This window comes from Hylobates moloch, unplaced genomic scaffold (assembly GCF_009828535.3).
Source record: "Hylobates moloch isolate HMO894 unplaced genomic scaffold, HMol_V3 SCAFFOLD_19, whole genome shotgun sequence".
In the NCBI taxonomy this organism is placed as follows: domain Eukaryota; kingdom Metazoa; phylum Chordata; class Mammalia; order Primates; family Hylobatidae; genus Hylobates; species Hylobates moloch.
This window is the reverse complement of record NW_026652294.1, coordinates 14,786,559-14,811,451: the sequence shown is the minus strand read 5'-3', so window position 1 is coordinate 14,811,451 and position 24,893 is coordinate 14,786,559. Positions and strand designations below refer to the sequence as shown.

Genomic DNA, 24,893 nt, shown 5'->3' with positions numbered 1-24,893 from the left:
ACTCCGATATGTCCCACTGTTCCCAGCCGATTTTAAGTTTTTACTTTATAGAAACAGGGTCTGACTTTGTTGCCCAGGCTAGTTTCAAGTGATCCTCCTACCTTGGCCTCTGCGCCTGTCCTGTCCTGTCCTGTCGCGATGTCTAACATCTTGGATCAGTACTGCCTGTTTGTGAACTTTATATAATGGAATTACACAGTATGTACTCTTTAAGTCTGGCTTCTTTTGCTCAACGTTATAATGGAGTGAGTCAGCGTCCATTGTGTGTAGCAGTGATGCCTTCATGTTTATTGTTCTGTGATAGTCCAGCATCTACTGTTGTTATTGTACTGCAGTTTATCCATTCTCCCATTGATTAACATTTGGATGGTTTGTATGTTACAAAAAATACAAGTAAGGTTTTTACAGAGTGGCTAGTAATGCATTTATATATGCCTATGTATGCCTCAAGTTCTTTTTTTTTTTTTTTTTTTTTTTTTTGAGACAGAGTCTCGCTCTGTCGCCCAGGATGGACTGCAGTGGCACAATCTCGGCTCACTGCAAGCTCCGCCTCCCGGGTTCACGCCATTCTCCTGCCTCAGCCTCTCCGAGTAGCTGGGACTACAGGCGCCCGCCACCACGCCCGGCTAATTTTTTATATTTTTAGTAGAGACGGGGTTTCACCGTGGTCTCGATCTCCTGACCTCGTGATTCGCCCGCCTCGGCCTCCCAAAGTGCTGGGATTACAAGCATGAGCCACCGCGCCCAGCCAGGCCTCAAGTTCTTTCCAGAAGGATACACAAGCAACATAGCAGTAGCTTCCTCTCAGGAGGGGAGATGGGTTGAAGAACAGTGTTAGTTTTCACTGGCACTTTTAAGTTCAAGCTGGACATTTTAATGTCTGATGAGATTTTCATTTTTATTTATTTATTTATTTAGAGACAGAGTCTCATTGTATCACTCAGGCTGTAGTGCAGTGATGTGATCTTGGCTCACTGCAGCCTCCGCCTCCTGGGTTCAAGCAATCCTTCTGTCTCAGCCTCCTGATTAGCTGGGACTATAGGCGCTGATGAGGTTTTTAAAAGAATTGTTTTCTTTTTTTTTTTTTTTTTTTTTTTTTAGACTGAGTCTTGGTCTTGTTGCACAGGGTGGAGTGCAATGGCACAATCTTGGCTCACCGGAACTTTTGCCTCCCGGGTTCAAGCGATTCTCCTACCTCAGCCTCCTGAGTAGCTGGGATCTACAGGGATGTGCCACCATGCCCAGCTAATTTTGTATTTTTAGTAGAGACGGGGTTTCTCCATCTTGGTCAGGCTGGTCTCGAACTCCCGCCCTCAGGTGATCTGCCCACCTCGGCCTCCCAAAATGCTGGGATTACAGACATGAGCCACCGCACCCGGCTGTCAGCCCAGGTTTTCTAAGATCAGCAAATGTCCATAGGGCAGAGGGGGTCTTCTGTGCTTTCCTTAGAATGGTTTCTTTTTTCCCAAAATGTTCTGTTACTATCTTGTCAGCTCTTTGATGCTGTAAGGAAATTTTTTTCTAATGTCCTGCATTTTTAGTTGTTTTTGAAAGCATTTTGGGTCAGGTACAGTGGCTTATAGCTATAATCCCAATACTCTGGAAGGATGAGGCAGGAGAATTGCTTGAGCCCAGGAGTTCAAGATCAGCCTGGGCAACAAACCGAGACCCTGTCTCTACTTTTTAAAAAGAGAAAAAGCATGCTGGGCACGATGGCTCACACCTGTAATCCCAGCACTTTGGGAGGCCAAGGCGGGTGGATCACGTAAGGTCAGGAGTTCGAGACTAGCCTGGCCAACATGGTGAAACCCTGTCTCTACTAAAAATATAAAAATTAGCCAGGAATGGTGGCACGTGCCTGTAATCCCAGCAACTTGGGAGGCTGAGACAGGAGAATCACTTGAGCCCAGGAGACAGAGGTTGCAGTGAGCTGAGATCAAGCCACTACATTCCAGCCTTTGTGACAGAGACAAGACTGCGTCTCGAAAAAAAGAGAAAAAGCATTTTGGTCTAAATGTATTGTTGGAAATAGCACTTTTTGAGCAGTTCTTTTTTTTTTTTTTTTTTTTTTTTTTGAGACGGACTTTTGCTCTTGTTGCCCAGGCTGGAGTGCAATGGCGCAATCTCAGCTCACCGCTACCTCCGCCTCCCAGGTTCAAGCAATTCTCCCGCCTCAGTCTCCCGAGTAGCTGGGATTACAGGCATGCGCCATCACGTCTGGCTCATTTTTTTTGTATTTTTAGTAGAGATGGGGTTTCTCCATGTTGGTCAGGCTGGTCTCAAACTCCTGACCTCAGGTGATCCGCCCACCTCGGCCTCCCAAAGTGCTGGGATTACAAGCGTGAGCCACCACGCCCAACCGCAGTTCTTAAAAATACATAATTTTAGGCTGAGTGCAGTGGCTCACACCTGTAATCCTATCACTTTGGGGGGCCAAGGCGGGTAGATCACCAGAGGTCAGGAGTTCAAGACCTGCTTGTGCAACATGGTGAAACCCCGTCTCTACTAAAAATACAAAAAATTAGCCGGGCATGGTCGTGGGCGCCTGTGGTCCCAGCTACTCGGGAGGCTGAGGCAGGAGAATGGTGTGAACCCAGGAGGCAGAGCTTGCCGTGAGCAGAGCTTGCTGTGAGCAGAGCTCGTGCCACTGCACTCCAGCCTGGGCGACAGAGCGAGACTCCGTCTCAAAAAAAAGAAAAAAAAAATTGCAGGATATAAACTTCACCATTTTAAAGTGTGCAATTCGGCCAGATGTGATGCTTTACACCTATAATCCCAGTACTTTGGGAGGCCAAGGCTGGCAGATCACTTGAGACCAGGAGTTCAAGACCAGCTTGGCCAACATGGTGAAACCCCATCTGTACTAAAAATATACAAATTAGCCAAGTGTGGGGGCGCATGCCTGTAATCCCAGCTACTTGGGAGGCTGAGGCACAAGAATCACTTTAGCCTAGGAGGTGGAGGTTGCAGTGAGCCAAGATCACGCCATTGCACTCCAGCCTGGGTGACAGAGTGAGACCTTGTCTCCATAAATAAATAGAATGAATGAATGAATGAACAATTCAGTGGTTATTAGTATGTTCACAGTGTTTTGCAACCATCTCCACTGTCTAATTCCAAAACATTTCTGTCCCCCCAAAAAGAAACTCCCTACCCACTAGCAGTCACTCGCAGTTCCCCAGTTCCCCCTTTCTGCCATCCCCTGGCTAACCACTAAGCTGCTTTTGGTCTCTCTGCATTTGACATTTCAGATAAATGGAATCATGTAATATATGGGCTTTTGTGTTTAGGTTCTTTCACTGAGCATGTCTTCAAGTTTCATCCATGTTATAGCATGTGTCAGTACATTCCTTTTATAGCTGAATAATATCCCATGTATTAATGTACTGCATTTTGTTTATCCATTTGTTGTTGGACATTTGGGGTTTTTGGTTTTGGGGGGTTTTTTGTTCCTTTTTTCACTTTTTGGCTTATGAATAGTGCTGCTGTGAATATTCATCTAGAAGTTATTATGTGAACATATGTTTTTAATTTTCAGATATATATCTAGTTGTGGAATTTCTAGGTCAGTTTGGGTAGTTTGTTTTTGAAAGTTCATCTTGCTTTAAAATAAATACTCTCATTTCATTTTTATGGCTTCTGGAAGACTTGGTTTTTGCCATAAGTTAGCTAGCCCGATACAGATTTGCCAAAAGTAATAACACGTCAATAGTGGAAGTTTTCCAATGTTGTTTTAAATCATGCTTTTATAAATCAAAGAAAACTGAGCCAGACTTGGTAGCATGTACTTGTAGTCCCAGCTATGGGAGAGAGTCCCTTATAGCCCCTGCCTTAGGAGGCTGAGGCAGGAGTATGGCTTGAGCCCAGGTGTTTGAGGCTGCAGTGACCTAAGATCTTAGCACTGCAATCCAGCCTGGGTAGCAAAGTGAGACCCTGCCTCTAAAAATAAATAAATATATAAATAAATAAAAATAAAGAAAACTTTCTCCCTTGCCAGGATCATGTCAAGCCTTTTTTTTTTTTTTTTTTTTTTTTCCAGATAGCATCTTACTCCTCCAGTTGTCCAGGCTGGAGTGCAGTGGCAAAATCACAGCTCACTGCAGCCTCAACTCCCAGGGACTCAGGTGATCCTCCTATCTCAGCTTCCCAAGTAGCTGGGACTACAGGAGTGCACCACCACATCTTGCTAATTTTTGTGTTTTTTGTAGAGATGGGGTTTTACCATGTTGCCCAGCCTGGTCTCAAATACAAACTCCCGGGCTCGGGTAGTCTGCCCACCTCTGCCTCCCAAAGTGCTGGGATTACAGGTGTGAGCCACCATGCCTGGCCTAGTTTTTTCTCAATACCTGACATATATATGTTCTTTGGCAATTATAGTAGCCTCCTGCATCCGTCTGTCACCTCTTGATTACCAGCCTAGCTATTCTCAACTAATCTGGGTGGTTTAACAAAACATTTCTCCTAAGAATTGGCTATTTGGTTATTATTTAATTGCATGTTTTACTGTTATTCCTCTGTTGCTGGTTCAGGTTTGTCTTTGGCAAAGTGCTTCTTTTTTTTTCCTTTTTGACTCTTCATTCTTAACTTGAAAGAAATCCTATCAGAGATTTAGAACGTTTTTAGGTCTTAACCTAGAGGATATAGAAAATTTTAAAGTAAAATGGTGTTCAAAATATTTTCAGCTAAAAACAAAATTTAAAGATTGGACTAATTTGCAATTTGCAATTTTATCAACAGTGTAGGAGCATAAACTTTTTTTTTTTTTTTTTTGAGATGGAGTCTCACTCTGTCACCCAAGCCGGAGTGCAGTGACGCAGTCTCGGCTCACTGCAACCTCTCCCTCCTGGGATTACAGGTGCCCGCCACTACGCCCAGCTAATTTTTAGTAGAGATGGGGTTTCACCATGTTGGTCAGGCTGGTCTTGGACTCCCAGCCTCCCAAAGGGCTGGGATTACAGGCGTGAGTCACTGTGCCCAGCCAGCATAAACATCTTTATTCCCAAAATAAAAAAGAGTAGGCCGGGCGTGGTGGCTTACGCCTGTAATCCCAGCACTTTGGGAGGCCAAGACGGGCGGATCACGAGGTCAGGAGAGTGAGACCATCCTGGCTAACATGGTGAAACCCTGTCTCTACTAAAAACATACAAAGAAAATTAGCCAGGCACGGTGGCGGGTGCCTGTAGTCCCAGCTACTCGGGAGGCTGAGGCAGGAGAATGGCGTGAACCCAGGAGGCAGAGCTTGCAGTGAGCCGAGATCGCACCACTGCACTCCAGCCTGAGCGACAGAGCAGGACTCCATCTCAAAAAAAAAAAAAAAAGACTAGAAAATAAAAGATAAGAAAAAAAGTATAGAAAATAAAAGTACAAATGAATTGATAAAAATATATATATATAAACTTGGCCGGGCATGTTGGCTTACGCCTGTAATCCCAGTACTTTGGGAAGCTGAGGCGAGCGGATCACCTGAGGTCAGGAGTTCGAGACCAGCCTAACATGGTGAAACCTCATCTCTACTAAAAATACAAAAATTAGCCAGGCAAGATGGCGGGCACCTGTAATCCCAGCTACTTGGGAAGCTGAGGCAAGAGAATTGCTTGAACCCTGGAGGCAGAGGTTGCAGTGAGCTGAGATCGTGCCATTGCACTCCAGCCTGAGCGACAAGAGCAAAACTCCATCTCAAAAAAAAAAAAAGAAAGAAAAGAAAAACTCTCTAGAAAGAGTGAGTTACTGTTAACTGGTGGTGTTTTTCCAGTGGTCTTTTCCCTGCCTTTACATCTAACACTCACCATCATTATCACTTGCAAGTCCATGGTGGCTCCTGGGTTAGATGGCCCTGCTCCTCCACCTGGCTGCTCTTCCCTGACTGTGCTTTCCCCCACAGGACATGATCCACATCGCGGACACCAAGGTCGCCAGGCGTTACGGAGATTTCTTCATCCGTCAGATCCACAAATTTGAGGAGGTGAGAGATCTGAGAGAAGAGGGATTTGTTGGCTCAGGACAGAGTTTAGGAACTGAATCGAGAATTTACTTTTTTTAAATTTTTATTTCTTTATTTATTTGAGACGGAGTCTTGCTCTGTCGCCCATGCTGGAGTGCAGTGACGTGATCTCGGCTCACTGCAACCTCTGCCTCCTGGGTTCAAGCGAGTCTCCCTCCTCAGCCTCCCGCATAGCTGGAATTAGAGGCATGTGCCACCACACCCAGCTAATTTTTGTATTTTTGGTAGAGATGGGGTTTCACCATGTTGGCCAGCTGGTCTCCAGCTCCTGGCCTCAAGTGATCCAGCCCACCTCAGCTTCCCAAAGTGTTGGGATTACAGGCATGAGCCACCATGCCCGGCCTTTTTAAATTTTTCATTTCTGTTTTTAAGAAAGCCTACTGCCCTCCAGCCTGGGCAACAGAGGATCTTGACCCTGTCTCGAGGAAAAAAAAAAAAAAGAAAGAAAAAGAGGCCAGGTGCAGTGGCTCATGCCTGTGATCCCAGCACTTTGGGAGGCTGAATTTGATATCAGGAATTCAAGACCAGCCTGGCCACGTGGTGAAACCTCGTGTCTACTAAAAATTTAAAAAATTAGCTGGGTGTGGTGGTGCGCGCCTGTAATCCCATCTACACAGAAGGCTGAAGCAGGAGAATCATTGGAACCTGGGAGGTGGAGGCTACAGTGAGCAGAGATCTTACCACTGCAAAAGAAAGCTTGAGGTTGGCCCTTTAAATTTTCAAGCTAGACTGGCTGGCTGCTTGGGGTTTGGGGAGTGGGGTTGCGCCTGTAGGAATTGCTGCATCAGCCTTCTCCAGAGCATCTCTTTCCAAGATCTCCCTCTGCGGGTGGCCAGCTCTCCTCTCCCTCCCTGGTATTTCCTAATATGGGTGGATTCACTGCCTGCTCTTGCCCATCCCTCCCTATTTGGCATTGTTTTCCAACTTAGACAGGTCTGGCTAGTTCCTGCAGGCTGGAGGACAGGAAGCTCTGTTTTGACATACTTGGTGTATTCCTTGTTTTGCCCTAGGAGAGGTCTTGTGAGTCAGGCCAAACACTGTAAGGGTGTGGGTCTCTCTTTGTGGCCATTGCTAGGGCTACTGTGTCCTGGTGCTTTGAGTTCTCCAGCAGAGGTCAGGCTCTTCCTGCAGGATCATAACAGCCCTGCTGCTCTTTTTACTTTCTGGCTGTTTAGATCACATCTGTCAGGGTGGTGGGCTAGGGCTGTCTTCTAACAAGGATCCTGTTCAAAGCTTCTGATTCTTCCCCTAACTGAGCTAGTAACCTTGAAACATCTGGCCAGTCTGAATCCTTTTCCTGTCAGATGGATAGAGCAGTGTTGGGTATGGGTTTGTTGAGTGTGAAGGGCAGGTAAAAGAACAATCTGCGTGAACTGTGCAGGGCCATATGAATGTCACGGCTTTGCACACACATAGGAGACACCCACATCAGAAACTTCCTTTCTTGGCTTCAGAGGGACAGCTGGGAATCTGACCTAGTGATCATGCACACTATAGGAAAGGGGTTGGGGAAATCCCCGTATGTAACTTTGCTTTTTCTTTCTCTTCTAGCTTAATCGAACCCTGAAGAAGATGGGACAGAGACCTTGATGACATTCACATGCATTCAGGAACCTGTTTTGATATATTATAGGCAGGAAGTATTTTTGCTACCGTGAAACCTTTACCTAGATCAGCCATCAGCCTGTCAACTCAGTTAATAAGTTAAGGACCGAAGTGTTTCAAGTGGATCTCAGTAAAGGATCTTTGGAGCCAGATTTGTCGTCTCATTATTGTAGGAGAGAATTTGTGGGTTGTGGCAGTAATACATTTCCCATGTGTCCTGATGCTTTCAGGATACGTCAGTTGTTAGTGTTTAAATTGAATTATTTTTATTTTATGCTTTTGAGACGGAGTCTCACTCTGTCTCCCAGGCTGGAGTGCACTAGCGTGATCTCGGTTTGTTGCATCCTCCGCCTCCCAGGTTCAAGCAGTTCTGCCTCAGCCTGCCAAATAGCTGGGATTACAGGCGTGTGCCAGCACACTCAGCTAATTTTTGTATTTTCAGTAGAGATGGGTTTTACCATGTTGGCCAGGCTGGTCTCGAACTCCTGGCCTCAAGTGATTTGCCTGCCTTGGCCCTCCCAAAGTGCTAGGATTATGGGCGTGAGCCACCACGCCCCGCCTAAATTCAATTCTTTTTTTTTTGTTTTGTTCTTGAGACAGAGTCTCGCTCTATCGCCCAGGTTGGAGTGCACTGGTGTGATCTCAGCTCACTGCAAGCTCCACCTCCTGGGTTCCTGCCATTCTCCTGCCTCAGCCTCCCGAGTAGCTGGGACTACAGGCGCCCGCCACCACGCCCGGCCAATTTTTTGTATTTTTTAGTAGAGATGGGGTTTCACCGTGTTGGCCAGGATGGTCTCGGATCTCCTAACCTCGTGATCCGCCCATCTCGGCTTCCTAAAGTACTGGGATTACAGGCGTGAGCCACCGTGCCCGGCCCTAAATTGAATTCTTAAATCCCTCTTGTTCATGAAGCAATATATTCAGTTTACAGGACCTTTTCACATTCAGTATTTTGTTTGTGCCTCACAAGATCCTATGAACTTTAAATGACCTTCTATAATTTTCATGACATATTTGTGGCAGTGCTGGGTCCTGGAAAGAAACTATTGAACACCTCCTACTGCCAGGAACTGTGCAAAGAGGGATCCATATACATTACTTACACCTTACAACTCAGGTTTAGTAGTAGTTCCTCATCTTATTGATGAGGAAATGAACCCACGGTAGTTAGTGACTTGATCAAGGTCACATTAGGCAGCTGCTGGAGCTGAGCTAAATGGTTTCCTGCCTACCCACAGTATTAATGCTATACCTGTCACCCTGTAGTGGTTACTTGGACTAGAAGCCCCTGCTTGCAAGTTGTCTCACATCTCTGCCTGGTTCCTTGTATATAAAATAAGGTTAGCAGGCTGGGCGCGGTGGCTCATGCCTGTAATCCCAGCACTGGGAGGCCGGGTGGGCGGATCACAAGGTCAGGAGATCAAGACCATCCTGGCTAACATGGCCAAACCCCGTCTCTACTAAAAATACAAAAAAATTAGCCGGGCGTGGTGGCGGGTGCCTGTAGTCCCAGCTACTCGGGAGGCTGAGGCAGGAGAATGCTATGAACCCGGGAGGCAGAGCTTACAGTGAGCCAAGATATCGCACCAGTGCACTCCAGCCTGGGCAAGAAGAGCGAGACTCCGTCTAAAAAAAATAATAAGGTTAGCAGAACCTGGCTCACTGGGCAGTTGTGACGAATAAATGAGAATGCTATTTGAGTGCCCAGTGCAGTGCCTGGCCTGTAATGGATGTTCAGTTATTATTTCCCCACACTTGGAATTCATAAGCTTTTCAGTATGCTCTTTTTCCCCGTTGGTTTGATAATTATTATTGGGAACTGAATGGTGGTTCCCAAGAAGACATGTCCATATCCTAAGCCCTGGATGCCATCAGCATGACCTTATTTGTTTGGCTGGCGTGCAGTGGCACGATCTCTGTTCACTGCAACGTCTGCCTGCCAGGTTCAAGCTATTCCACCTCAGCCTCCCGAGTAGTCGCATGCCACCATGCCTGGCTAATTTTTTGTATTTTTATTTTATTTTATTTTATTTTTGAGACAGAGTTTTGCTCTTATTGCCCAGGGTGGAGTGCAATGGCGCAATCTCGGCTCACTGCAACCTCCGCCTCCGGGGTTCAAGTGGTTCTCCTGCCTCAGCCTCCCAAGTAGCTGGGACTACCGGTGCACGCCACCACACCTGGCTAATGTTTGTAGTTTTAATAGAGATGAGATTTCGCGATGTTGGCCAGGCTAGTCTCGAACTCCTGCCGCCTCGGCCTCCCAAAGTGCTGGGATTACAAGCGTGAGCCACCGCACCCAGCCTAAAAATACATTTTTTAAAATGAGATCATTCTGGATCATCCAGGTAGGCACTAAATCCAATGACAAGTGTCATGAGAGACACTGAGGAAAGAGATGAGGAGGAGAAGGCCATGTGAAGACAGGCTGATTGGAGTTAGCAGGCACAAGCTAAAGAATGTGCAGGGCCACTGGGAGCTGGAAGAGGCAGGGACGGATTCTCCCCTGGAGCCTTTGGCTTTGGTCTTGTGGCTTCTGGAACCGTAAGAGGAGAAATCTCTGTTGTTTAAGTCCCAAGTTTGTGATAGAGCAGCCCCAGGCAGGGATTGAATGCAGTGCCTGCTGTGTATCAAGCCATTGGAGGATTCATGGACAGAAAGCTGGGTCCTTTTCTATGAGCAAACCAGCCAGGCACTGGTAGGCAAGGGGGAAGTCGGGAAGTGGGAAAAGACCGAATTCCTGTCCTCAGACTCAAATTCTAATGGTTGAAGACAGGTGATAAGCCATATTTAGTGTGTTGGATGGTGGTATGTGTTGTAGAGAAAAATCGAAGGCAGGAGTTTCTATTGTGAATAGGATAGTCAGGGACTATGCTGATTGGTGTCATTTGAGCAGAGACCTGAAGACATTGGGAGGGGGATGGTGCAAGTATGTGAGGCAAGAGCTTTCCAGGAAAAAAACTGCAAGTACAAAGGTCCTGAGGCCAGAGCATGTTTTATATGTGGAGGAAATGGAGCAAGAAGGCCAGCTGGAGCAGAACGTAGCAAGGAGGAAGAGGCCAGATCCTGGAATGAGGCTCCAGGTTGTATGTAAGGCCTTGTAGATGACTGGAAGGACCAACTTTGAGTCTCAGTGAGGTGGGAAGCCATCCTTCACCAGAGAGGTTACAGAACTTGTCCAAGTTCCCAGAGCTAAAGGATGGAGCTAGGATTTTATTTATTTTTTGAGACAAGAGTCTCGCTCTATTACCCAGACTGGAGTGCAGTGGCACAAGCTTGACTCACTGCAATGCAACCTCTGCCTCCTGGGCTCAAGCGATCCTCCTGTCTCAGCCTCCAAATTAACTGGGACCACAGGTGCACACCACCACGCCCAGCTAATTTTTTATAGTTTGTGTAGATGGTGTTTTGCCATGTTGCCCAGACTGGTCTTGAACTGAGCTTAAGCAGTCCACCCACCTTGGCCTCCCGAAGTGCTGGGATTACAGGCATGAGCCACTGTGCCCGGCCCCAAAGGAATTTTTAAAAAGCAGCCTCTAGTTATAAGTCCAAACATTTGTAGAGCTCTTGGTAGCTTTCCAAGCCGTCCTTCATCTGTTGCCTTGTTGGAACCGAATGAGTGGCCCAGTGCCAGCCAGGGCTCCTTACCCCCCACTCCCTGGCTACCACATGGTTCCTTGGTGCAGGGAGGTTGCTGTGCATTGATTCCTCCTAAAGAATGTCTCATGCTTTGTCCACCATGCCCTGATGTTTGGCGATGGTGGCTTGCAGGAACTCCGACTCAACTGGGCAGCCCCCTGGGTTAATGTGTTTTGAATTCAATGCCAGAGTTTCATAGTTCACGTCATAGTTCTCTATCATTACAATTACGCCAGGTCCAAGTATGTTGTCTGACACGGCTCTTGACACTCTTTTTGCTGTGAGGCCATTGCAGGAGCTCTGGGTCACACAGACCCAGTGTGTATGAGTGCCTGGCTTGGGGCCATCTCCCAGCAGCTTGGTCCAGGCTTGGCAGCCTGGCCAGGCAGGCAGCAACCCCTCTGAGGGGGCAGGCACAGCTGGACTCTGCCTGGCACCAGTCGCGGAATGCACAGCATTCATCAGCTGTGGCCAGCTCAGGATTTTTATTCCATCAGAGCAGAATAACCAGGTTCATGATCCCCCCCATGCTAAGTAGAGCAAGGGCTTTGTTATTGGGGAATGGGGAGCTCTGGGTGGTACCAGTTTCCAGAAGTTTCTCCACCAGCAAGAGAAGGGGGCAGAGCAAAGTGTGTGGGCTTGGACTTCCTTGGACCTTGGTCTGAGTCCTGACTGCCACATACCAGCTGAGCCAAGTTACGTAGTTTTCAATGCCTCACCTTTCTCATCTCTAAAATGGGGTTAGCGCCTGCCTCAGAATTGTTCTGTGCACCAAATTATGTAAAGTTCTTAGCAAAGCACCTGGCAGTAGTGTGTGATAAGGGGAGGAGGGCCTTACTAAAACACTTGGCTAGAGTGTGTGATAAGGGGAGGGAGGCCATTGTTAGCTGGCCATGACCTTGGCCTCCAGAGCGGTAGAGATATAGATGACTGAGGCAGGTCGTGTGGAACAGCCCAGCTACTTCCTGGTGGAGCTGGGACTGGAAACCTCCAGACTCCCCCCCCTGGGGCTCTCTTAACTGCTCCAAGGACCAAAGAGAAGGCCTGTTTAGACAGTGTGGAGGCCCATTCACTGAGGCCAAGGCACCTGTCTAGAGCAGCCAGCCACGGAGGAGCTGGGCCCCACGCACAGTGGCGGCAGCAGGCATGAGGGGAGAATTGGAGATATTAGGAGGTTGCAGAGGACAGGACTTGGATGTGGCAGCTGAGTGGATGTGGAGGCTGTAGGGTAGCGAGATGCCCAGTTCTCGGGCTGTCTGAGATGGGGTTTGGTGGCTGGAGCAGGTTTGGGACTGGAGGAGGTAAGTGCAAGTGGGTAAGGAACAGGAGTTTGAGGAGCCTGTGGGACATCCAGGTGGCGGTACCCAGGGCCTAACAATTTGGGCAGAGGCAATGAACAGCTGGGGCTGGAACCCTAGTCTCCAGGCCCCCAAGCTAGAGCTGGTTCCTCCTCAGACAAGCCCCTGGTGGGCTTGGCACACTTACTCTTCTTTTTTTTTTTTTTTTTTTTTGAGATGGAGTTTTGCTCTTGTTGCCCAGGCTGGAGTGCAATGTCATGATCTCAGCTCACTGCAACGTCCACCTCCTGGGTTCAGGCGATTCTCCTGCCTCAGCCTCCTAAGTAGCTGGGATTACAGGTGCCTGCCACCATGTCTGGCTAATTTTTGTATTTTTAGTAGAGACGGGGTTTTGCCATGTTGGCCAGGCTGGTCTTGAACTCCTGACCTCAGGTGATCTGCCTGCCTTGGCCTCCCGAAGTGCTGGGATTACAGGCGTGAGCCACTGTGCCCGGCCTGGGCTTGGCACACTTCTTTTCACACAGTTCCCCTCTCTGCATCCTTCTCCTACACTGGATTGTGAGCCCCAGATGGGGGCGTGGGGCGCTTTTCCTCCTATGATGGCCTTGACCATAGGTGGCTCCTGATGGCTTCATCTTCTGAATGAGGCAGTGGGACCAGCCGCTGTCTGGGGGCTGCAGCCGTGCATTCTAGAATTCTGGGTGACATCCTAAGGATCTAAATGGATCTAATAGGAGGAAAGAGGCAGCACTTGGGAGCAATGACCCTTTCGGTAAAGCGATTCTGTTGAATGAATGGTGAATGCAAGAGAAAGTAAGTGAATAAGGGTTGCAACAGTATCAGTATAGGAATAAGGCTGGAGTGTGCCTTAAATCCTGTCTGGAATGTAGCGGCACAGATGAATTGATGAATGGATGTGCTCTCCCGCCCAGCTTTTAGCCAGGGAAAGCCGTGGCTGTGCCCACGCTAGCTCTTGCTAACAGTGGCCTCCCATCCCCACACCCAGCCTGCCCTGCAGACTGGATATAGGCTGGAGTGGCTGTGGCCCGGGTCAGGAGCCGGCCTCCAGTGTGGGGGAAGGGCACCAAGAAGAAGCTGAGAGGGAAGCAAGGGAAAGGTCCAAAGCCTGATCAGCGAGTTCCTGAGATTTTCCTGAAGGAGAGGGCTAGGGGAAGCAGCAACTTGTCTTGGTTCCTGTGGCTCCACATTCCTATCAAGCCTGCAGCTGAAAAACCTGGCTTTTCTTTATTTCTGGCCCCACCCTGCCCCTATCCAGCCACTTGATTAAGATCAAGTTATCTCCTTCACGCCCTGACTCCCACCCCTACTTTCTTCCCTGAGGCCAGTGGATCCTGAGAGGGTGGACTTCACTCTCTAGTCATGGTTGGGAAGTGGAAGGGAGTCTATGTTCAAACCCTGACACTGCCCCTTGAAACTGGAAAATTCCAGGCACTTGGCTTAACTTCTCTGAGCCTCTGCTTTGTCATCAGTCAAATGAGGAGGGTAATTCTCCCCTACCTGGGTCTTTCTAAGTGTCAGCATAGGCCCGGCACGGTGGCTCATGCCTGTAATCCCAACACCTTGGGAGGCTGAGGTGGGAGGATTGCTTAGGCCTAGGAGTTTGAGACCAGCCTGGACAAGATAACGAGACCTTTTCTCTACAAAAATAAAATAAAATAATGAGTGCTGGGCGCAGTGGCTTACACCTGTAATCCTAGCACTTTGGGAGGCCGAGGCGGGCAGATCACGAGGTCAGGAGATCGAGACCATCCTGCCTAACACGGTGAAACCCCGTCTCTACTAAAAATACAAAAAAATTAGCCAGGTGTGGTGGCGGGTGCCTGTAGTCCCAGCTACTAGGGAGGCTGAGGCAGGAGAATGGCGTGAACCTGGGAGGCAGAGCCTACAGTGAGCCGAGATCGCGCCACTGCACTCCACCCTGGGCGACAGAGTGAGACTCTGTCTTAAAAAAATTAATTAAATTAAATTAAATTAAAAAATTAGCCAGGCGTGGGCCGGGCGCGGTGGCTCACGCCTGTAATCCCAGCACTTTGGGAGGCCGAGGTGGGCGGATCACGAGGTCAGGAGATCGAGACCATCCTGGCTAACACGGTGAAACCCCGTCTCTACTAAAAATACAAAAAATTAGCCGGGCGTGGTGGCAGGCGCCTGTTGTCCCAGCTACTCGGGAGGCTGAGGCAGGAGAATGGCGGGAACCCGGGAGGCGGAGCTTGCAGTGAGCCGAGATCGCGCCACTGCACTCCAGCCTGGGCGACAGAGCAAGACTCTGTCTCAAAAAAAAAAAAAAAAATTAGCCAGGCGTGGTGGTGCGTGCCTGTAGTCCTAGCCACTTGGGAGTCTAAGGTGGGAGGATTGCTTGAGCCGAGTTCAAAGTTACAGTGAGCTATGATCACACCACTGTACTCCAGCCTGAGCGACAGAGCAAGACCCTGTCCCTAAATAATACATAAATCCGAGCGTAGTGAACTCGGGTGTGATATAGGTGTTTGGGATGACTCATATCCATCCCGGGTGTATTGTATCACCTGGGGATAAGTTGTGCCCTGTCTAACCCCTGCTCTATTTAGAGGAAAGAGCAGCTCACTCCCAGAATTTCAACACAAGCCTCACTTTCTGTTTCTAACAGGAAGAGCTGCCTGGCTCACAACACCATATACATATGACCTCAGGTAGCTGGGAGACAAACAGGCCTCTTCCGGTGTCTGACAGCCCCTTCCTTGCCACTTGGGTCTCAGAGGAGAGGCGACCTTCCTGTGTCAGGAAGGCTCAGAAACCGTTTCCCACTCTGCCTGCCTTTGCCCTGCAGAGCAGGCCAGATTGATACTGAGCGGGTAGTAGGGAGGGCTCTAGCTCCCCCACCCCAAATAATCTGGCACTCCCTAAACCTACAGCCAAATCATAAGCAGTGGGCTTAACCTACAGCCAAATCATAAACAATGGGCTTGCTATGCAGACCAAATTCTAAGTCAAGTAAAATAAAAGGACTCAGCCTAGCTGTTTTTGTTGTTGTTGTTTTGCCCAGGCTGGAGTGAAGTGGTGCAATCTCGGCTCACTGCAACCTCTGTCCCCTAAATTCAAGCAATTCAGCCTCCCGAATAGCTAGCTGGGATTATAGGCTCTAGTCTCCTTCCCTTTCTTCCTGCCAAATTTCTGCCCCTGAGCTCCTCCTACAGAGTGACAGGAGCCCAACTATTAGGGCCTTGAATACTACATTAGCACCCAAACATCAATCCTGCTGGCCTCCTGGAAAAATCCCAGCACCAATAATTACTGAGATTGAAGGGGAGATGGGAAGTTCCTAGACAGCAACGGCTGGAGGCCTTAGGAGCTTTCTGTCCAGAAATGGCCTTTGGTATCGTGGATCAAGGCCTCAGTGCAGCCAGGGCCTCCAGAGGCTGTGGAGCTGGGGCTCCCAGTGGGGCTCTTGCTCACCAAACTCACAGGAAGATAACGAATGAATTTACAGTGAAAACCAGGCATGCAGTGGTAAACTGGACACAATGCCTGCCTCCATACACCAGAAGACAGTTCTTTGTGAAGTCAGAAGGAGCTAGGCCGAGGCCAGAGCTAGGCTCACACCTGTAATCCTAGCACTTTGGGAGGCTGAGGCGGGTGGATCACCTGAGGTCAGGAGTTCTAGGCCAGCCTGGCCAACATGGCGAAAATCCATCTCTACTAAAAATACAAAAATTAGCGGCGTGGTGGTGGGCGCCTATAATCCCAGCTAGCTACTCGGGAGGCTGAATCGCTTGAATCTGGGGGGCGGAGGTTGCGGTGAGCCGAGATCACACCACTTCACTCCAGCCTGGGCAAAAAAAAAAAATAGCTAGACTGAGTCCTGACTGCACTTTTTGTTGTTGTTGTTGTTAGCTATGTTCATATTATATTCATTTTATTTTACTTTTATTTTTATTTTTCAAGTGTGACTGCAAGTTTTGACAGCTGTGTGGCTTTGAACATGCTTGTTGAACCCTCAGAGCCTTGTCCTCATCAGTAAATGGGGATAATGGGATAGCTCCTAGCTCACAGAATTGTGAGGATTCAATATGGTAATGTACCTTAACAACAAAAACAACACACAAACACACACACATGATGTCTAGAGTGTGGTTAGTGCTCATAAAGTTACATAACTGTATTATTAATGATGTCACAATCCAATGAAGAGAGACAGGTATGCACAAATACATGTCATAAAATGTGAGCAATAGTTCAAATGCCACCTCCTACGTGCAGCCCTCTGGGCTGTCTCTCAGTCCCTGGCAGGAGGTGTAAGGCTCCTTCTGGAAGCCCTATAGCATTCGGCCCCCTCTCCATCACATCCCTACCCTTGTCTTTCTGTGACTGTTCGTTGTGATTGTTTATAGAGCTTCTTCCACACTGGCCTGCCAGTAGTAGACATGTAGAAATTCCTCTGTAAATTAGCAAGCACATCCCCTCTAGGTCCCCTCTAAGGGTGGGATTCTGTGAGAAGATCTGAAGTTGTGGCTTCTGTCTGGGCCTATCAGGGAAGGCTTCAGGGAGGGGATGATGTCTGAGCTAGGTCATAAAGCCTGTGGACAATTTGGAACAGCAGCAGTAGCCATTTCAAGAGCCGTCAAAAGGGGAGAGAGCCTGGCAGGCTGAGACCTCAGCAAGCAGCCAGAAGCATAGAGAGTGTGGGGCAGCTGGATGGGGGGCCCTGCTCCCCTCCTAAGAGTCTCTACAACCCTGAGCAAACACCTCTGCTCTCTGGGCTCCAGTCTCTCCTCTCAATGTACTGAGAGAACTTTGCTAGATAAGGGTCCCTTCCAGTTAGGATATTTCAGTAGCTTCTTTGACCCTCCCCCTCGTGGAGCCCCAGACGAGTGTGAGGGTTTCCCTGCTCAGACAGCACCCGCCCAGTGAGAGCCAGCACATGTCCTCTCTGTTCTGGAGGGTTTAGTTGGAGGACAGTTCAGTTTTGGGGTAGGGAGGCAAGACCACTTGCCCAGTCCCAGGTGTATTTTCCAGAATGTGTATCTGCTGGGGCAGGATGGTCTATGAACAAAGGCTTGGAATAGCTGTCTGTCCTCAGGCATAGCTGGGATTCCAGAAGACCCAGGCCTCACCCAGGCGGGCAGGGGCGGGGCTCAGGGTACCGTCCTGGCATGTTCTAGGCATGCCTCTGGCCCAGCAAGGAGGGAACACGGTGAAGCAACTGCCACTCCAGCGACCAGCGCCTTCCACTGCCCCAGGCCCCAGCTCCAGAGGTCCCACAATGCTTCCATTGTCCACTGCTCTGCCTGGCTGCCCCCCAGGGAGCAGCTCAGAGCCAAGAACCAGGGCAGGGCCCTGATTCCTGGGGCACAGACTGGGTAGAAGAGAGAAGAGCAGAGTGGTCAGATTCACAGAAAACAGCCATGGAACTTGGAGAATTCCACCCTAAGAATCCTAGAATTGGCTGAGCGGGGTGGCTCATGCCTATAATCCCAACATTTTGGGAGGCCAAGGCATGTGGAGGTCAGGAGTTCAAGACCAGCCTGGCCAACATGGTGAAACCCTGTTTCTACTAAAAATACAAAAATTAGCTGGACATAGTGATGGGTGCCTGTAATCCCAGCTACTTAGGAGGCTGAGGCAGGAGAATCACTTGAACCTGGGAGGTGGAGGTTGCAGTGAGCTGAGATACGCCATTGCACTCCAGCCTGGGTGACAGAGTGAGACTCTGTCTCAAAAAAACAACAACAACAACAAAAAAAAAGCCCACAATATATTGTCATTAACAATAGTCACCATAGGCCGGGTGCGGTGGCTCACGCCTGTAATCCCAACACTTTGGGAGGCCAAGGCGAGTGGATCACAAGGTTAGGAGATCGAGATCATCCTGGCTAACATGGTGAAACCCCGTCTCTACTAAAAATACAAAAAAATTAGCCGGGCAAGGCGGCATGCGCCTGTAGTCCCAGCTGCTGGGAGCTTGAGGCAGGAGAATGGCATGAACCCAGGAGGCGGAGCTTGCAGTGAGCCGAGATCGCACCACTGCACTCCAGCCTGGGTGACAGAGCCAGACTCCGTCTCAAACAAACAAACGTCACCACGCTGTACAATAGATCCTTTGAACTTATTCCTCCTCTCTAACTGAAATTTTGCACCCTTTGACCAACATCTCCCCAACCACTCCCCCTACCCACCAGCCCCTGGTAACTACCATTCTACTAGCTATTTCTTTCTTTTTTCCTTTTCCTTTTTTTTTTTTTTTTCGAGACAGGGTCTTACTCCATCGCCCAGGCTTGAGTACAGTGGTGCAATCACAGCTCACTGCAACCTCCGCCTCCCTGGCTCAAGCGATCCTCCTGCCTCAGCCTCCCAAGTAGCTGGGATTACAGGCATGAGCCACCACACCAGGCCTCTACTCTCTATTTCTATGAGATCAACTTTTTTAGATTCTACAAGTGAAAAAAATAATTTTTTTCTTTTTTGAGACGGAGTCTCAAAATGTTTCTCAGCACACTGGATCCAAAGTAAGGATGATGAGATTCTACATTGGGAAAACATTTAAACCTTGGCCTTTTTTTTTTTTCGAGACAGAGTTTCGCTCTTGTTGCCCAGGCTGGAGTGCGATGGCGCATCTCAGCTCACTGCAACCTCCACCTCCTGGGTTCAAGCGATTCTCCTGCCTCAACCTCCTGAGTAGCTGGGATTACAGACATTTGCAACCGTGCCTGGCTAATTTTGCATTTTTAGTAGAGATGGGATTTCACAATGTTGGCCAGGCTGGTCTCGAACTCCTGACCTCAGGTGATCTGCCCACCTCGGCCTCCCAAACTCCTGGGATTACAGGCGTAAGCCACCGGCATGTTTTTGTTTTTTGTTGTTGTTGTTTTGTTTTGTTTTTGAGACAGAGTTTCACTCTATCACCAAGGCTGGAGTGCAGTGGCACCATCTTGACTCACTGCAACGTCTCCCTTCTGAGTTCGAGCAATTCTCCTGCCTCAGCCTCCGGAGTAGCTGGGCTTACAGGTGCCTGCCACCATCCCTGGCTAATTTTTATTTTATTTTATTTTTTGATATGGAGTCTTGCTGTGTTGCCCAGGCTGGAGTGCAGTGGCGCGATCTTGGCGCACTGCAAGCTCCGCCTCCCGGGTTCACGCCATTCTCCTGCCTCAGCCTCCTGAGTAGCTGGGACTACAGGCGCCCGCCATCACGCCTGGTCAATTTTTTGTATTTGTTTTAGTAGAGATGGGGTTTCACCATGTTAGCCAGGATGGTCTCAATCTCCTGACTTCATGATCCACCCGCCTCGGCCTCCCAAAGTGCTGGGATTACAGGCCTGAGCCACCACACCTGGCCTAATTTTTGTATTTTTAGCAGAGATGGGGTTTCACCATGTTGGCCAGGCTGGTCTTGAACTCCTGACCTCAAATGATCCGCCTGCCTCAGCCTCCCAAAGTGCTGGGATTACAGGTGTGAGCCACTGCGCCCAGCCAAGTTCTTGTTTTTAATCTTGCTTTTGTACCTCCCTCCTGCAAAGCTATCCTACAAAGCATGTTGGCTGGAAGAATGGTGCGTGGAAAAACACGACCATCTGCCTCAAACTGTCAAGGGCTTCCTTTGGGTTCCCGTGGTTTCTCTGGTTTCCTTTTCCCCGCCTTTATTAGGTAGAATTGTTTATGGAACTGTTTCCTTCCCTGGCCTAGCCAGCCCTTCCCTGCCAGGATCCTGCCCCGTGGCTGGACACCTGCAGCTGTTACCTGGGAAGAAATTAGAAAGGATTCAGCCAGATGCGAGGGCTTGTGCATGTAATTTCAGCATTTTGCGAGGCCAAAGCAGGTGGATTGCTTGTCCAGGAGTTCAAGATCAGCCTGGGCAACACATGGTGAGACTCCCGTCTCTACAAAAAATAAAATTATCTGGGTGTGGTGGTGCATGCCTGTTAGTGCCAACTGCTCGGGAAGCTGAGGTGGGAGGATCACTTGAGTCCAGGAGGTGGAGGCTGCACTGAGCCGTGATTGTGCCAGTGCACTCCAGCCTGGGAGACAAAGTGAGACCCTGTCTCAAAAAAAGAGAGAAAGGATTCAAACTCTACCTATACTGACAGCTCTCATGGGTTTGCATTCAGCTTGCTTTCCTGGGAGTTAGGTGTTCTTCAGCCTAAATGATGTTACCATCTTAAAGAGGTGTTCCCTGGCTATGTTATCTGTCCCCATCATTCTCTGTCACAGCACCAGTCACCACCTGAGGTTCTCCTTGTTTGTTTTTTGTTGTTTTTTTGTTTGTTTTTTTGAGACAGGGTCTCACTCTGTTGCCCAGACTGGAGTACAATGGCACAATCTCGGCTCACTGCAACCTCCGCCTCCCAGGCTCAAGTGATTCTCCTGTCTCAGCCTCCCGAGTAGCTGGGATTACCGGCACGCACCATGCCCAACTAATTTTTGTATTTTTAGTAGAGATGGGGTTTCACCATGTTGACCAGGCTGGTTTGAAACTACTGACCTCAAATAATCCACCTGCCTTGGCCTCCCAAAGTGCTGGGATTACAGGCGTGAGCCACTGCGCCCGGCCTGTTTTTTGTTTTTTGTTTTTTTTTTGAGACACAGTCTCACTTTGTTGCCCAGACTGGAGTGCAGTGGGGCAGTGTCAGTTCACTGCAACCTCTCCTCCTGGGTTCAAGCGATTCTCCTGCCTCAGCCTCCTGAGTAGCTGGGATTACAGTGTGTGCCACCACACCTGGCTAATTTTTGTATTTTTAGTAAAGACGGATTTTCACCACATGGGCCAGGCTGGTCTTGAATTCCTGACCTCAAGTGATCCACCTGCCTCAGCCTCCCGAAGTGCTGGGATTACAGGGGTGTGCCACTGTGCCAGGCCTCCTTGTTGATTTACTTGTTTACAGCTCCTGGCCCCCAACAGGTGCTCAGCAAATATTGTTGAATCCATGCTTGACTATAAATGTGTGAACAAGGTGTGGAAGGCTGTTTCACACCGACAACTGCGGCTACTTCTTAGGAGGGGACTAGAGTTGAAGGAGACAGTCAAACTGGAACTTTAGATTTATTTTTAAATTTTTGATAAGAATGATGTATTCAGGCTGGGCATGGTGGCTCATGCCTGTAATCCCAGCACTTTGGAGGTTGAGGCGGGCGCATCACTTGAAGTCAGGAGTTTGAGATCAGCCTGGCCAACATGGCGAAACTGTGTCTCTACTAAAAATACAAAAATTAGCTGGGCTTGGTGGCCTGTGCCTATAATCCCAGCTACTAGGGAGGCTGAGGCAAGAGAATCACTTGAACCTGGGAGATGAAAGTTGCAGTGAACCGAGATCGTACCACTGCACTCCAGCCTGGGCGACAGAGACTCTTCTCAAAAAAAGACGGGATCTCCCTATATTGCCCAGGCTGGTTTAGTCTTGAACTCCTGGCCTTGGCCTCCCAAAGTGTTGGGATTACAGGCATGAGCCACCGTGCTTGGCCCCATTTCTTAACTGATAGTTAAAAATAAAACAAAGCAGCACTGAATTAAGGGCCCAACTCCCTCAATTCTAATCCTGAAATTATAGCATGATTTGGGGCAAGTGCCCTACTCACCTATCTCTGTGGCTTCTGATCTCACCTGTAAACACACAGACCCACCTTCCACCTGAACCCTGGATTTACAGTCTGCACAGCATTTTCTCATCCATTATCTCACCTCGTTACCCACAACCCTGGGACGCAGGCAAGGCAAAGATTATCATCGTCATTTTATAGGGTAGGAAACTGGGGTTCATGCGGGTGAGTTGTCTGGCCTGCGGTCACACAGCTGTGGTCGTACAGGTCCTTACTTCAAAACATTGTGAGCTGACTCAGATAATGAGTTTATAAAGCCCACAAATGGCTAATGGGGGTGACCAGGCTGTGCTGTGTAAGCTATTAGTACGGCAACAGGATCAGATCTGGAGCTGTCTTCAGGGACCTAAAGGGAGCCCTTTAGGCTAGTGAGGACAGGACTATAATCCCTCCTGGTTTCTTTTGTTTGTTTTTGGTTTTTTGTTTTTTAGATGGAATCTCACTCTGTTGCCCAGGCTGGAGTGCAGTGGTGCGATCTCAGCTCACTGCAACCTCCACCTCCCGGGTTCAAGCCATTCTCCTGCTGGGATTACAGGCGTGTGACACCACGCCCAGCTAATTTTTTGTATTTTTAGTAGAGATGGGGTTTCACCGTGTTAGCCAGGATGGTCTAGATCTCCTGACCTCGTGATCCACCTGCCTTGGCCTTCCGAAGTGCTGGGATTATGACATGAGACAAAAAAGCCCACCGTCTTTGAGACGGAGTCTCGCTCTGTCGCCCAGGCTGGAGTGCAGTGGCGCGATCTTGGCTTACTGCAACCTCCGCCTCCCAGGTTCAAGCGATTGTCTTGCCTCAGCCTCTCGAGTAGCTGGGACTATAGGCACGTGCCACCACGCCTGGCTAATTTTTTTTTATTTTTAGTAGACACAGGCTTTCACCATCTTGGCCAGGCTGGTCTTGAACTTCTGACCTCGTGATCCGCCCACCTCGGCCTCCCAAAGTGCTGGGATTACAGTGAGCCACCGCGCCCAGCCCAATTTTTTTGTATTTTTAGTACAGACAGGGTTTCACCATGTTGGCCAGGCTGTTCTCAAGCTCCTGACCTCAGGTGATCCACCTGCCTCGGCCTCCCAAAATGCTGGGATTAAAGGCGTGAGCCATGGTGCCCAACCCCCCTGCCCTAGGTTTTAATGAGAGTCCTGGGTGGTCTTTGAAGGCCTAGGTGGATGCTGGTGTCAGGATCATGAACCCAAGTCCCTGATTTCATAAAAAGCACCCGGAATCCTGCTTTCCTGCCGCTGTTATCCCACAGGGGACAGGGCAGGAGTTGGCAGCCCAGGGCTGGTGAGGAGTCCAGAGGGCTAGCCAGGCACTCTGGCCATGCTCTTCCTAGGTGGCCTGAGAGTCCATATACTGAGCCAAGATGGCAGCCTTCCAGCTGCAGGAGTGTTAGGCCAGCCCAGATTGGCAAGCTCGGTTCTCCAGGCCCTGGGCCAGTATTCTGGACTGGGACTCAGTGGACTTTGAAGAGGTAGAATTCCCTAAGTCGGCCTCTCTCCTTGATAATTTACCGAGAATGGCCCAGATGACAATCTGGGTACAAAATATGTCAGTCCATTTCATCATGTTTACCAAGTACCAGGTGTCAATAGAATTTATGAGTGATAACTAAAGGGTAAGGCACTTTACATCTTAATCCTCTCAGCCACCTTGTAAAGCAGGTATTATCCCCATTTTTAAGTCGTGGAAACTGAGGTCCAGGGAGGCACAAGATCACATGACTAAGGGAGTGGGGAAAGCCAGTATTGGAGCTTGGGTTGATAGGGCTCCAAAATGCCTGTTCTTTCCACTCCCCTGAGTGCTCAGGGGTGATGAAGATGACTAAGACCCTGTTCCTTCCCTTGGGAGGGAGCGACATACCCACTCCAGCTAACTATTGCATGGGTCAGGGTGACATCACCACCTCTGCAGCAGATGGAGGCTGATTCATCTGTGGGAGGGTCAGGAGGGGCCTCTGCGGAAGGGTCGGCTGGCTGGAAGGGTCGGTTGGCTGGTGGGGGTCTTGAAGAGGGCAAAGATAGAGAATGAGTCTTGGGGAGGTTCCAGGGCCAGATTCGAACTGCCTGTATGCCTCCCAGGCAGGGGCCTCCTTGGCCTAGGTCTTTCTCATAGGAGCTCAAACTACCACCACACTAACCATGGCTGAGGGGACCCGGCAGGCCGCAGTGGGGAGGGACGAGATCCCTGAGCTTACACGGGCTGAGGGGAGCTCAGTGAATCACCAAGGGGACACCTGAACCGATGGTGGGGGAGGGGCGCATGGGTCTCTCTGCCAAGCTATGGGGGAGGGGATGGTGGACATGAGAACTTCCAGCTCAGCGGTGCTTTAGGGTGGGGAGCCGGGGTGAGGGAAGCTGGTGGCCATAGGGGGATGCTCTGGGGTCTGCAGGGGAACTGCCCCCCCAAAGTTTCAAGCTAGGGATGGAAAGGGGGATTTGTGGTCATTAGGAGCGGGAAGGAGGCCGGATGGGAACACGAGGTGTCCCGCCTCCAAAGGGTGGAGGGCTCCCGGTGGGCGGCGCGGCGGCGGCCGCGGCGGTGAAGTCATCGTGGGGAGGGGCCCGCTTGCGGCGGGTGCTGGGGCTTCGCGGGCACCCAGTGGAGCAGCGGGGTGGGCCGTCGAGGGGCGGGCGATGGGGCGCCGGCCCGTCTTGGTAGGGGTGGGCTCCGCACTGGGGGCGGAGCCGCTGCTGGGTGGGGCGCGCCTCGGGTGCGGACGGAGGCGGCGGGACGCCCGCGCCCACGGCCGGCCCACAATGAGGCGA

General features: G+C 49.7%; 1 protein-coding gene across 1 annotated transcript in view; it reads left to right on the top strand.

The window, feature by feature from the left end:
• Nucleotides 1–7,758, top strand: part of EIF3L (eukaryotic translation initiation factor 3 subunit L) — a 42,679-nt gene extending 34,921 nt beyond the window's left edge. The window contains exons 10-11 of the mRNA XM_058431903.1: nucleotides 5,882–5,962; nucleotides 7,553–7,758. Coding sequence (XP_058287886.1) covers nucleotides 5,882–5,962; nucleotides 7,553–7,591 — 120 coding nt within the window. The 3' untranslated portion in view covers nucleotides 7,592–7,758. The remainder of the gene's footprint in view (nucleotides 1–5,881; nucleotides 5,963–7,552) is intronic.
• Nucleotides 7,759–24,893: the final 17,135 nt, after the last annotated feature.